Here is a 12905-nt window from a genome sequence, read left to right on the forward strand (position 1 = left end):
CAGCGCATATTCGTCAAATTTGACAGGCGACAAGGTCTTCCTGATAAAAGGCGTCAGTGTAACCTCAACACGTCATGATCTTCCCGGACCCAATCAACTCTACTGGCTGTCCCTTGCCGATCTTCTTGACATTTTTTTTTTTTTTTTTCACTCCCTTCTGTTTTGAGAAGGGGGGGCGTATGAGAGTGGGAAACCCTTCCAGTACATAGGTCTCTCGCTGCTCCCCGGCAAGGACGACAATGCGGTGTACGGACTGCCGGCGGGCGCATATAGTGGTCGGTTACACGACAGTCCTACATGTCCTAGAAGGGTGGTTCAGTGTGCGTTTGGGCTTTGTTTGTTTGGAGGAAGGTGGGGGGGGGGGGGGGGGGGGGGGTTACGGAAGAGAGCAAATATCCTTTCGCCGCTCATATGAATGGGCGAGCCCTCCCCCCCCAAAAAAAAAAATCCATGAGGCGCATTCATTGTTACGCCCCATGCCAACTACTCGATAGTGTAGTGTAGAGTATGGGTAAGTTACTCCGAAGGCCTTCCGGAGCAAGATAGTCAAGCTCTCGTTTTCAGCTTCTCGGTTCATGCGCCCGGGTAAGGTCCCTTAGAATCTCATATGCTACGTACAGTACTTACTATATAGTTAGCAGTAGTGTATGGATAGTGTATGCAAGTACAGATTATGTACGTCCGTACATACACTAGGTCGGTCAGGTACGGGATGCTGCGCCTCGACTCGGTCACCGACCTACGCTAGAGTGTACTTCGGAACCAACGCTGTCGACCAAGTGCATCATCATCCTTCCTGAGATCGCCCACTCGGCGTCGACAGCCCAAGGCACACACTCCCCGGCACAGGGCTACGATTCGAAGCCGAGAGCTGGTTCTGCAGAACAAAACCGATACCGAAGCTGGGAGACTCCCGAGGGAAAACGTGTGAAAACGTGTGTGTCAATGAAATGCCGAACTCTATAACTTACCCACATGTGTGTGTATGTGTGCATGTATGTTATGTACAGTACACACATGTTTCCGCTTCCCGGATTCCGGAATGTACGTATGTACATGTATATCTCATATTTTAAGGTACACACGTCTGGTAGCAGGTACAGAGGTAGGTCTGCATGCTCGGATCCATTGAGAGGCGACCATGCAAGGTCCTTTTGGTGCCTGGTCGCCCACCGAGATGTCAGCGCGGCAGCAGATCACTCTTGCTCAAACACTCACCAATCACACCTCGGCCTTTTTCCCGGCCTGGGAATCTCGGCGCTGGGCATTCTCTTGCCCGGCTTCCTCGAGCGACAGAGAATGGGGTGGCTGAGAAGAACTAGGCCAGACAAGACCAATCATCTCGTCCGAGGATTCAACGCCACTTGTGTACGTACTCGGTAGCGTACCCCGTCTTCCTATATATATACTCCGTGTGCGCATGGATATCTGTGCAAACATACCTAGCTTACATACATGCATGCAAGTAGATAGTGGGCGCTACGGAATCGCTCCGGACACTCCCTTCGCACACGTCTCACTTGCGCGATTCCAGTCAGTTTCACCCTGTCGCGTGGACAACTGGGCCGCAGAAAAAAAGCAAAGACGAGGCCCACGCGGGGAGTGAGTGCATGGGGAAGGGGGGAGAAACGGTCCGTTCAAGTCTTGCCGGGCAAAAGAAACAAACGAGTTGAACCGAAGACAGGGCAACCGAACCTGTCCGCGGCCGAATCTCCGCGATGTTGGGGCTGTGGCTGACGTGTGGGGGGAAAGGGAGGCGCGACTGGGGGAGGAGAGAGTGGGGACGCAAGCGCGGGGAATGCGCTGACCAGATGAGGAAATGCGGCGTGGCTTTCCGGTTTAGTTAGTGGCTTCCCTTCCCGTGAGTGCCACATCCCCACCCCCTTGCTTTGGGGTTGGTCAGCAGCCCATCCCCATTCATCACGACTTTCCCCACCGAAAATGAAGATTGTGGGCGAGTTCTGGCCGTATCAAGCTGCGTCCCGCCCGTGGCGCGCCTCACCGAGGTTTTCGGAGAGTTAGCTCTGGGAGTGCCGTGCCGAAGACGGCAGCTCCGTTTCTGGTCCGACCATGTCCGTTTGTGTCGACACTTGGGGCCGTTTGGTTCGACCGAGCTGATCGATACTTGGCCGACGAAGATTGAGTTTACCAGGATACTGCCTACCGCACGAAAGTCGGCATAGACATGTGCTACCAACGTGTAGGTATAACAACCTCTCACCGTCGTGCAATTGCGCTGCACGGTGTGTAATCCGTACTGTACCCTACCTGCTCCGGACGTTGAACTATCTCGCACATCAACCTGACCATGGTTTGGTTGGTGACTGGTGGGAATGTTCTCATCAAGATACACCGTTCAGATATGTTGCTTTGCATTTGGACAGCCAGGTCCGGATATTGAACGGATCACGAAGTACCCGATATCAACCTTCTCCAAATGGCGTGCTCTTCCAGCCGCGATTAAGTTGAGGCGTACCTGCTTCCCCTTGAATGGGTCTTTCAAGCAGCTTGGGAGGTCTGGTGTCATGCCACGGTCCGTATAAGACATCTCAAGCCGATGTGCCTGGATAAAATTCCATGTTTGTTCGACGATTTTGGTGAACTCTGGTGTAAGAAAGCGGAAATTGATCGATGACCGTTGCCAACTGAGGACAAAAGGAGAGCTGGCTGTAAATAAACAATAGGGGCTGGCCAGCCTTACCTTGGTTAAAGCCAGATATCTTCATTCGGTCAGCCTGCAGTACTCATGTTTTATGTTAGCGCGTCCTGCTCTGTCCTCGTGTAAAACTGTCGAATGCTCATGATTACACCCCCCAACCGTGAGGAATTGGAATTGGTGGCAACATCTTTTGAGAACCCCCATGGACAAAACAGCCCTTCAAAGCTGACAATTTCAGTCTGGAATACGCTCTTTAAGTACGCTGACCATCGCCGTACCAAACTGTGGTGCAGTTTCCGGGCTCACCAACGTATTGTTGCTGCTGTTGAAGCACAACTTCAATTTAGGATGGGCATGATTATGGGCAATTCCATCCCAAATGTAAGGTTGAGAGCAGCTGAACTCTAGATAATGTATCATTGTTCGTGAGCACTAGTTTACAATGAAGAAGTACTAGCCTGCCCCCATGTTAGAAACTGCTTCTTGGCCGGTCACTACCCGGAAGATAGGAGCAGAGCCAAATGGGTTTACCCCTTACCCGCTGCTGTTTGCCGCACATCAACCACCAGAAAGCTGGATCTGTAGGTAAGAACGGCTGTGGTCGCAAAGCATCAAAAGAGTTGAAATTTATGTATGGTGCTAGTAGCTCATGTACAGCTGGGAAGAGTGATCCACGGCTTGGATGCATCCGCGTCGAATCACGACTACAACTTGGACCCAAGGAACTCTCGTCTGAAAGAAACTTGGAGAATAAGCAATAACGAAAGATAGCCTGGTTTCCATCCGAAGAATGAGGTAGCGAAGCTCTGATCGCGCCTTCTCATACAGATGTTCTGGATGACACCTGGACCGGTAGGAACCTTCTCCTAGTAACCAGCACTTTCCTCGACTTTTACAACGTCAGCTCAATTCTCCAGCAAACTAGCAACCGACGCCCAAAAATTCCCGCTTCAGCTATCACCATGGTCGAGAACAGCCCATGTCGAAATGTTTATCGAGAAAGCGGGCCATCCGCCGGCCGAGAGCGCATCCTCGACAGGAAAATCGAGAGGCGCCAATTACTAGCGAGTTTTTCGTCAAATCTAGCAAGAAGAGGGCCAAGGTTCGAAGGGAAGGCATCCGAAGGATCAGTGCGATCCATCGTAAGCCTCTTTGAGCAGTCGGCAACCCATTCTGACAGCCCGGCTTCATCCAGACCGGATTGGGCATGCGGCGCAAGTAACGAGCTTGGTGGTAGAAACGGAAGGAAAGGCCACCGAGTAGCACACAATGACAAAGACCACAATGGCAGAGTGAGCGGGCAACCACTTACATCGCAGCTTCAGAACGACAGACTCGTCCCGTCAATGTCTCCATCCTCAACAACCGGCTACCAGGTCGAGGACTACTCGTTGACCTTGCTCAGACACAAATCCTACTTTAACAACAGGTCCCTCGCTCGGTGTCTAGACGAAGAATCCGAGGAAGATACAAAGACCAAAGTACAGCTGGTCAAAAGTAATAAGGACGGGGACGATAAAGCTATAGCGGAGAGAAAGAAGAATGACCCAGATGAGCATGGCAGGGGAGGGAAGGCCGATAGGATCCTTCCTGCAAGCCAGAGAAATCACCCCTTTCCCAAACAGCAACGAGACAACCAGATGAGCGAACTTCTCCCCTGGAAGGAACTCCTGCGCCCAAGACCCCAAGAACTGGCTAACCGGAACCTCCTCGAAGTGGACAATTTCTGGAGCCACGTCCGAGCCGAGTTACAAGTTGATGATGAGGAGATATACGGGACCAGACCGGGGAGAACGAGTTGCCAAGATTACGAGGCGAGACCTGGAGATGGATACGAGAGCTGGACCTTGAAGCAGTCATCGACTCCCGATGCCAGTCCTCCAGCGTCTCTGCAGTCAAAACCGGATATCGTACACCCCTTTTTGCCTGCACCCACCCGGCCACCGCCCCCAGTACCGGTAGCAGTTTGTGAACGGTCTCTCTCCGCTGTATCTCGATGGAAGCCACACTCCGCAACGCATCTGCCGGAGCCCTTCCCTGACCTGGCGGGTGATTATCCCGTCATCTGGGACGAGCCGTCCCCGACCCCCTTCAGGGAGAGCGCATCTGCTCCGGAATCTGCCGACATTGCCAGTCTCTCGTTCGACCCATACCCGGAACCAGAGCTGCCCCTGCTCGAAGCCGGACGGGATTCCTCGGTGTCACTAACGGAACCCAACCATTCCCGTTATCCTAGCAGCGGTAGCGGTCCATGGACCCGACCGCCAACATGGCGGTTACCATCCTCTCTGTACTCTTCCTCCCCTCCATCGGTTCCCCCTCTTCCGAGCCAGTTACCACTCCCAACCCAACCAACAAGCCATCACCGCCATCCTGCGAACCATAGCAGGAACCGACATCACCACCAGCCTCACTCCTCCAAAACATCAGCCTGCACTTCTTTCTCTGTCTCCACCACCTACAGCATCACTGTCACAGACAGCAGCGACTGCGGGAGGAACACGTACAGCAGCAGACAAACGGCCCAAACCTCTACCAGCTCGACAGCCACGCGCTCCACCCGGGTCGATTCGGGCGCAGCCTTGTCATCCTCGTGGTCATCACTTGTCTACGGGCCGCACCCACCCCTTCGGCGGCTGACAACCGAAGAGAAGCTTTCCGAGATTGACGCTTTCTTGGGGCAAGACGCGGAGCTGGAACAGGAACGAGAATGGCTCTGTCACGATCAGGGCCAAAATCAGACTGATGGAGGCTGGATATGATCTGATCGAGTATGTTGACGAAGAGAGAGAACGTGGACGTAGGCACCTCGGTTAGCAGTGGAAGATGAAGGAACACTTGACTAGATCCGGGGGAAATGACCTTGCAGCGATGCAGGACGTGAAAGTAAGGGTCTTCACAGCCTCGGAGTGGTTGGAGATTTAAGAGGAAAAGCCCGAGATATGCCGTTCTTTCAGCCGGGGCTTCAGAGGACGACACGGTGGCAACTCACAAAGATGAGGACAATGATGATGGATAGCGTGATATACATATATATATATATATAGTACAAGGGAAATAGTACACATGGTTTCGCGGTATTTACTCCTTGTGAGGCGGCGCGTCCGTTCTCTCTTCTTTCACCGCCTCCACTTGTGGTGTGCGTGTGTTTGTTCCCTCCGGTCCCTCTCTAGCCTGCTGTTCGGAAGGACGTGGTACACCTGCCCCTTCCAACTCTGCTTCCTCCCGAGACGCCGGCGCCTCATCCGGCGGCGGTGTCGGTGTCCCTGTTCCATCTGACGCCGTCTCCGCCTCGGCTCTCTCGAGGCCTACGCTCAGACCGAGCGGCCTCCGCGCGTAAGAATTCCAGCGCGGCGGGTACTTCCCCTTCTCCGTCTGCACCCTCCTGACCGTCGGTGGTTGGTCCTCCTTGATGCTCTCCTTGATCTCCCGCAGCTCGTTGTGCGTCCGCATGAAGACCAGCTCGTCGTACATGCGCAGGTACGAGTCCACGGCCGCGTCCGACACGCCGGCACCGTCGGCCCCGGCGGTCGACGACGCCTGCTCCTCCTCCTCCTCCTCCTCCTCCCCCTCCCCGGCGCCGCCCTCGGCCAGTGGCGGCGGCCTGGCCCGCGCCGTCCACTCCTCCTCTTGCACGCGGGACCGCGTCTCGCGGGCCGCCCGCTTGGCCTTCTCCAGCGCCGTCTCGGCCTGCTGGCGCTCCTGCTGCATCTTGGCCTCCAGCTCCGCCCGCTCCTTGGCGAGCCTCTGCCTGAACTTGTCGATGCGCTTGCCCAGCCGCAGCGGGACCTTTTCGCCGCCGCCGCCGCGGCTGCTGCTGCTGCCCTGCTTCTTGACGAGCGGCCGCGGCGGCCACAGGCTCCGGCCCGGCTCCGGCACGACGGCGGCCTCCTCGACCTCGGCCCAGCGCTCGCCCTCGCGCGCGGCGGCGCGCTCCTCGAGGTGCGTGAGCGCCCGCTCGGGCCGGTGCAGCTTGCCCACGGCCGTGACGGTGTAGCGGTCCGGGTGGTAGCGGGCCGCGTCGAGCCGGTCGACCACGGCCACGACGCCGCGCTCGTTCCCGCGCTTGGCGTGCCCGGTCAGCAGGGTGTTCCACGTCACCCGGTTGGGCTCCACGCCGTGGCGGCGCATGGCCTGGATGAGGCGCTCGACCTCGCGCAGGTTCCGCTGCTTGGAGAAGGCGAGCAGGAGGATGGACCAGGTGTAGACGCTGGGTGGCGGATGATGGAAGGTGGGGAGGCTAGATTCTGATTCTTCTTCTTCGCCGCCGCCGGCGGAGGAGGAGGAGGAGGAGGAGGAGGTGGTGGTGGTGATGGTGGTGGCTGTGCTGGTGGTCGCCTTGTCTGTCTGCTGCTCCGCTGCGTCTGGACCGGCGCCTGGCCCGCTGGTTGTTGGTGGTGGCGCAGGGGGGTTCGTGGGGTCGGATTCGGCTGGCCGAGCTTTGAGGGCGGCGGCAGAGGCGGCGGCATCCCTGAGCATATCGTTGACGATGTCGATGCCGACGCGCAGCATGCCGGGATTGTCTGTCAGGGACTTGAGCACGACGTCGTACGGGAGCGTACTGTGGCTCGCAAGGCCGATGGCGATCGGGTCTCGGCTCTTCAGCAACTTGCGGAAGTGCGAGTAGAACGAGAGGACCGGTTGCGGGGTGGAGAAGCTCTTGATGTAGCCCAGCAGCATGATGCCCAGGGTATCGACGCCAGGCTCTACGAGCTCCTCCGGCGAGGACACGGGTAGTTGGTCGACGAGGACTGCTAACTTTTGTTTCCAACTCAGCTCAAGCTGACGACCCGGGTCGTCGTCCTGCGCGAGGATCTCCTGCAGATCGGTCTGCACAAGTCCCTGCAAAGGCTCGAGCCGGAAGAACTTGGCATAGACTCGGAGCATGGAGGAGAAAGCAGGGATGGCGATCGGCTGACCGTGCATGACTGGTCGGGAGGTGGCTTCTTCCGCCGCAGCCAAAAGGATGGTGTGGATTATGTCGTTCCAGAAGTAGGGTATCCGGAAGGTATCAGGTGTCGCCTCCTCGACGACCCGGACAGTCGAGTCAAGGCTGATGGCGAGTTTGGCTCCATTCAGGAGGATCGAGAAGACGTGCGGATCCGGCGTTGTCCCGTGGCTGCGCATGACATCGTAGATCTTCCAGGCCGTGCCCAGCTGGTTGGTTAAGCACAGGGAACGGATCATGGCCGTGTAAGTCACCACGTTTGGGGAGAGGCCGAGGCCCACGACGCGCTCGAATGCTTCGGCCAGCAACTGCACCTCTACGGGTGACTCGCGCCCGTCTTTCCAGCTCTGGGGCAGTGTGAAGAGTTCCGTGGCCAAGGCGGCGCAACGGCGATCGTTGACGTCCACGTGGGGGTCCTTTAAAACCTCCTCGAAGACGCGGAGCGCAGCGAGCTTGTATTTGGAGCCCCGCGTAAGACGGCCTGCGATCTTGAGCTTGGTGTTATAGTGGATGTAGTGGTTGTACCGCCGGAGCGCCGAATATATCTCGGCTGCCGTGTCTGGTTCACAGACAGAGAGCGTCTGACCCAGGGCCCACTGATGGAACTGGTAATGATTGGGGGGACTGTTCCGGAGGAGGTGAAGAAGCAGTCCGGGAAGCCGGGCTTGTTGGTGTCTCCGACCGTCGTCCGGCAGCGTCGAAGACCACCTGTTGAGGAAGGCGAAGACGTCGGCCACGGCCCAGCCTGGCGTAGTTGACGGCTCGACGGTGGCCTCTAGCACCAACGCGGCGCTCTCCGGTTGGAAGTCTACGACGGCTTTCATCAAGTACAGCCAGTCCTGTTCCCGTTTCTCGGGCGCGATCGCGAGCCAGGACGACCTCATCTCCTCGACCGTCTTCAACGCCAGGAGCCGTTCGTACGTCTTCAGGATCCCCCTTGTGGATTTCGAGGCGCGCGGGGCCTCCGTGGCGGAGCCGTCCAGACGCCGGAAGGCGGCTCTCATGTGGTTGTCCCAGAGTCGGAACTGACCCACGAGGGAGTCGAAATTCTTGCCCGTGGTCTTGTGCCTGACAACCAGCCATGGTAGGTGGTACCGGAAACGGACCTCGGCGCTGGGGAACCTCCAATGCGTTTCGCCGCCCGAGTCTATGTCGTCTCCAAGTCCTTCCCGACGTTTAGTCCGCCGTCGCCGCCGGGTCGGCGATGGAGCGGTTTCGGAGTCGGGCGAGGGCCCGTCGCGGGTTATTTGCTGGCGGGGAAGATCCAGCAGCTCGTTGTGCGGCGCATGATCTGGGTTGGTTGTTGCCGACTCGGTCGTCACAGCAGCATCGCCGGGCGGGACCTGGTGAATGGTTCTTGCGTGCTGCGGGTGTATTACCACCCGTGTTGCTTCGAGAGGCCATGGTATCCGCCGTGGGTATGCAGCGCACGCCCGACAGACCTGCCCGGCACGGCGTATCATTGCGGCCCGACACCGCTAGCCCTTGAAGCGGCCAGTGTGCTCGGTGGGCTGGGCGGGATCGTGTCCGTTGCGCGGTTGACGAATCGACCCGAAAAAATGCGATGCTGAGGCGAGATCGAAGCATGAACCGATCGGATCCATTCCGATCATGGAAATAATTTCTGGACTTGGCGCGTAATTTACATACACCAATACGCGGTTGCTGATCCCGGCAGGCAGTTAGTTACAGAAAGTGTATCAGAAAGTGTACGGACTAGTTAACTAACTTTCATCTCTGGAATCTGCGGTTGTTGGCTTGTGCTTCTGCCCTCGAACAACAACAACAAACCTCGCTTTAGGAACCGTTGTATCAGATTCCTAAAACACTCCAGCCAGACGGCCAAGCAGACCAGCAAAACAAACCAACACATCCAGAACCAAAAATGTCTTCACACGCGAGTTTGAGCGCAGCGGCCGACGACCGCAGAGCGCGCCTTGCCAAGCTCAAGTCATTGAAGCGCAAGCAACCGACGGAAGCAGACGCCGACGACGACGCGGACAAGGCCGCCGCCGCTCCCCACGATGACGGCGCCACCGACCAGGCCGATCCCTCCTCCTCCTCCTCCTCCTCCTCCTCCTCCTCCCACCACGCACCGCCGACCAAGGACGTGGCTCGCATGCACCTCTCGGGCCGCAACTACGACTTCGAGACCAAGGGCCCCAAGCTCGGCTTCGAGGCGCCCCCCACCCTGGCGCTCGAGCAGCCGACGCTCGAGCAGAAGGCCCAGGACCTCGAGGAGGAGTCGAAGCGGCAGGCGGCCATCGACGCGCAGAACGACAAGGGCATCGACCTGTTCAAGCTGCAGCCCAAGAAGCCCAACTGGGACCTGAAGAGGGAGCTGAACGCGCGCATGGAGGTGCTCAACGTCCGGACCGAGAACGCCATCGCGCGCCTGGTGCGGGAGAGGCTGGCGGAGAAGAAGGCCGCCTCGGGTGCCGCGCGTGCCGCCGCCGCCACCGCGGGGAGTAGGGCCGGCGGCGGGGAGCAGCAGCAGCACGGGGATGCCGAGGCGGAAGGGATGCTGGACGGGGCGGCAATCGTGGAGGGCATGAGGCAGCGGGAGCGGGAGGAGGAGGAGGAGAATCGGAGGGAGAGGGAGGCGGAGGCGGAAGAGTTTGGGATGGCTTGAAGAGGGTCAAAGGGGGGTCTGATATGATGGGGCACATCGCATGGACCGGGCGCGTTTTGTATGAGGCTGCTTTTCGTGCCGTTGGCTTCGTTTCTTATTCTCGCAGGCTGGAGAGCTACATGGTCCCCGAACACCAATGGTATGGCACTTGATACCCGCAATTCCTATCCTATCTACCCCTGTTCATGGCCTGCGTCAGAGCTAACCGCTTGCTGAAAGGGCTGAGACTTCTCTCCCTCGGAGGAGAAGGCTGTCGGGGCGGCGGCAGCGGCGACGGACTCCTCCGCCCCTGGAAGCTTCGGGCCTCCCGGTCGCGGTAACGTCGAGCACCATGCGCCTCTCTCTCCTCATCCCGTCTCGATGGGGATCTGGATCTCGATGGAGAGTATGCGCGCCTCGCATGCGGGTCTCTTCCACGTGCGTGCGACCCGGGGGAGCCGTGCCGTCCAGAGTCGCGGCCGCCGCGCTCGCGCCGAGGGGACGGACGTCGGCGCGGCGAAGGGGAACGTGACCCGCGTGAAGCAGGGGCTCGGTAGCCAGGCTCGGACCTTTCCGAGGGACCGGGGGAGTAGCCGTTGTCTGAGTCATAAGACGACGGCTGACGACCTCGACGATGCTGAGGCGAGGGGCTCGGAGAATACCGCCGTCTCTCTCGGCGCTCGGGTGTGCGGCTCCTCTTGGGTGCTGGGGACGGAGATCGTGTAGATATACTAGAGACTGAACCACAAGACGGCGAGTCCCTCAACGCGTCATCCTCCTCAGCCTCCCGCGCGCGTTTCCGTGCCCTTTCCGCTTCTCTCTTGGCCAGTTCCTCGTCGGCCACGCCCTTCCTGTATGAATGCGTCAGTAACTACAGAAGTGTAACGCTCTGTCCTTCTTTGACTTGCCTCTCTTGAAGGGCGTTAGGCGTCTCACTTGCGAGCTTTGGGAGTAGTTTAGGATTGAACAACTGCTGTGTTCGAGAAGGCCTGGCAACGTAGGGCCGCTCCTGAGGGGCCGCCTTGCACTCATACGAGTAATGGCGTTCTGCGGCTGTCAGCAACGAACCTTGGGAGTTCCAGCTATGCAGGGCGGGGTGGGTACTTATCTCGTTTCAGACACTTCTGGCATTGCACATTTGGCGGAGTCTTCGATGGCCCGGTCCGGCCGCGATAGCCATACATCGTGAGTTTGTGGTCTCGCAGCAGACGCTTCTCCGTCCTTATCCGGAAATTGCAGGTTAAAATCGGCGAGTAGGTAGAAGCCGTATGAGCCCCGTCGGCCGACCGCCGAGGCTGCCGTAATCCGCAACGTAATGCGATATAAGATTTCTCCGAATTTGCGAAGGACCGACGTCCAGTTTGTCGGTTCAGCTATGTCCACTAGAGATATTGACGGTTAAATGGACCAGGCTGCAACATAGTGCAATGTCGTGAACACTTTGCAAATGAAGCAATTGGAAAGTGCCAGTGTGAGGCTAGTGTAAGCTTGGGCCACGGTTGGAGATGGGGGCCCAGAGACTCTGGATACCATTACCGTAACAATTACCGTAATTCATACAAAGCAACTACCTGACTTGATACGACCCAAGTGGCTGAAAATTACGGTCACCGCTTTTTTTTTCCCAAGTGGCAGAAATTGGGTGCACGGACATTCACAGCTTTCGATCAGTGGTCCTGCGCACATTCGCCTGTGAACTTATTACACTCTTGTTGCGTGTTGCGCGGAACGATCACAGTAACCCACCCACATTGGGTACAGGAACCGAAAACCTCCCAATTTTTGGCTAGAACCTTCCAAGTATGTTGAGTGTGTCTTGCACTAGGATCTAGGGCCACGCGGGCCAATGTGGGTTTGCGCTCTGTCTGCAAGCCGAAACCGGTTTGAAAGGCGATCTCAAAGCATGTTCTACTGATCTCCATGGTAATCGGATGATGATACTTGCTCTGAGAAGAGGTCACGTAGTATTCGGACATTTGCGCTGCCGGCACTTGATCTTGGGGCCGTGTAGATTGACGGAAATCCGTGCATAGACTGTTTCCAGGAAACAGACGGTTGCTCCCGTCTTCAATAACCTACAGGACCATGTCCCCAAATGCTTCGTCTTTGTTCGCTTACGCAGGCCCCCCCCTCGCTCCCATCTCTGCGTGTTAACATGGCGTTGATCGGCGCCAGGTTGCCTTGGGTTTGAGGCACAGAAGTTAGCAGGCGGGCACCAGAGTGGGTCCCGCTCTTAACACCGGGCCGTGTTAGGCCTCCTTCGGCACCACCTCCTCGAAGGGACCGCACGGGCAGGGCAGCCTCCTCAGCAGAATTCCTTGTGCAACCACCTCCTTCCCGAACATCGCACCCCTCCTCCCCAGCCCAAGAGATCTGCCATCCCTGAACCGCCCAATTGCGGGCCAGCTATCAGACAGAGCACAGACGTTCGTCTGGAACTGCGACGCTCACACGAGTTGCGGCCATAAGTGGAGGTATTTGGCTCGCGCGACACTGTGCAGCAACTCACCCTCGCAAAGCATCGCGACAGCGTCGGGCGCTGTGCTTCGCCGCACCTGGATGCACGTGGGATACGTCGAAGTTGCCTGAAATCCGCATTCAACATCCCCCGCACGATGATTACCTGCGCTCTTCCTTCGGTCTGGACAACCTTGCTCCGTTTCATTTCCTGATTTCTCGTCGGACCC

General features: G+C 57.8%; 4 protein-coding genes across 4 annotated transcripts; 2 read left to right on the plus strand and 2 right to left on the minus strand.

Annotated features, from left to right (window-relative positions):
• Positions 1-239: 239 nt before the first annotated feature.
• P884DRAFT_273434 (uncharacterized protein) lies at positions 240-1109 on the plus strand (the record flags this gene model as incomplete). The annotated part of the gene is made up of 7 exons (XM_069442589.1): positions 240-320; positions 500-511; positions 543-585; positions 671-675; positions 706-935; positions 1011-1044; positions 1098-1109. The coding sequence occupies 7 exons, from the start codon at positions 240-242 to the stop codon at positions 1107-1109; spliced, it is 417 nt and encodes a 138-aa protein (XP_069293407.1).
• A 4008-nt stretch (positions 1110-5117) lies between these two features.
• P884DRAFT_332979 (uncharacterized protein) lies at positions 5118-9159 on the minus strand (the record flags this gene model as incomplete). Its single annotated transcript, XM_069445820.1, has 3 exons — positions 9050-9159; positions 5874-8950; positions 5118-5262 (listed from the first exon to the last, which is right to left on the minus strand). Exons 1-3 carry the CDS (start codon positions 9068-9070, stop codon positions 5118-5120), a joined length of 3243 nt encoding a protein of 1080 aa, XP_069293408.1. The 5' UTR covers positions 9071-9159.
• A 200-nt stretch (positions 9160-9359) lies between these two features.
• On the plus strand, positions 9360-10944 carry P884DRAFT_295304 (cwf18 pre-mRNA splicing factor-domain-containing protein; the record flags this gene model as incomplete). The annotated part of the gene is made up of 3 exons (XM_069444323.1): positions 9360-10223; positions 10353-10378; positions 10466-10944. The coding sequence occupies exons 1-3, from the start codon at positions 9493-9495 to the stop codon at positions 10942-10944; spliced, it is 1236 nt and encodes a 411-aa protein (XP_069293409.1). The 5' UTR covers positions 9360-9492.
• Positions 10945-11089: 145 nt separating this feature from the next.
• Positions 11090-11402, minus strand: P884DRAFT_212602 (uncharacterized protein; the record flags this gene model as incomplete). The annotated part of the gene is made up of 2 exons (XM_069439158.1): positions 11090-11271; positions 11339-11402. The coding sequence occupies 2 exons, from the start codon at positions 11400-11402 to the stop codon at positions 11090-11092; spliced, it is 246 nt and encodes an 81-aa protein (XP_069293410.1).
• Positions 11403-12905: the final 1503 nt, after the last annotated feature.

Source organism: Thermothelomyces heterothallicus (genome assembly GCF_042370625.1).
Source record: "Thermothelomyces heterothallicus CBS 202.75 unplaced genomic scaffold P884_scaffold_43, whole genome shotgun sequence".
In the NCBI taxonomy this organism is placed as follows: domain Eukaryota; kingdom Fungi; phylum Ascomycota; class Sordariomycetes; order Sordariales; family Chaetomiaceae; genus Thermothelomyces; species Thermothelomyces heterothallicus.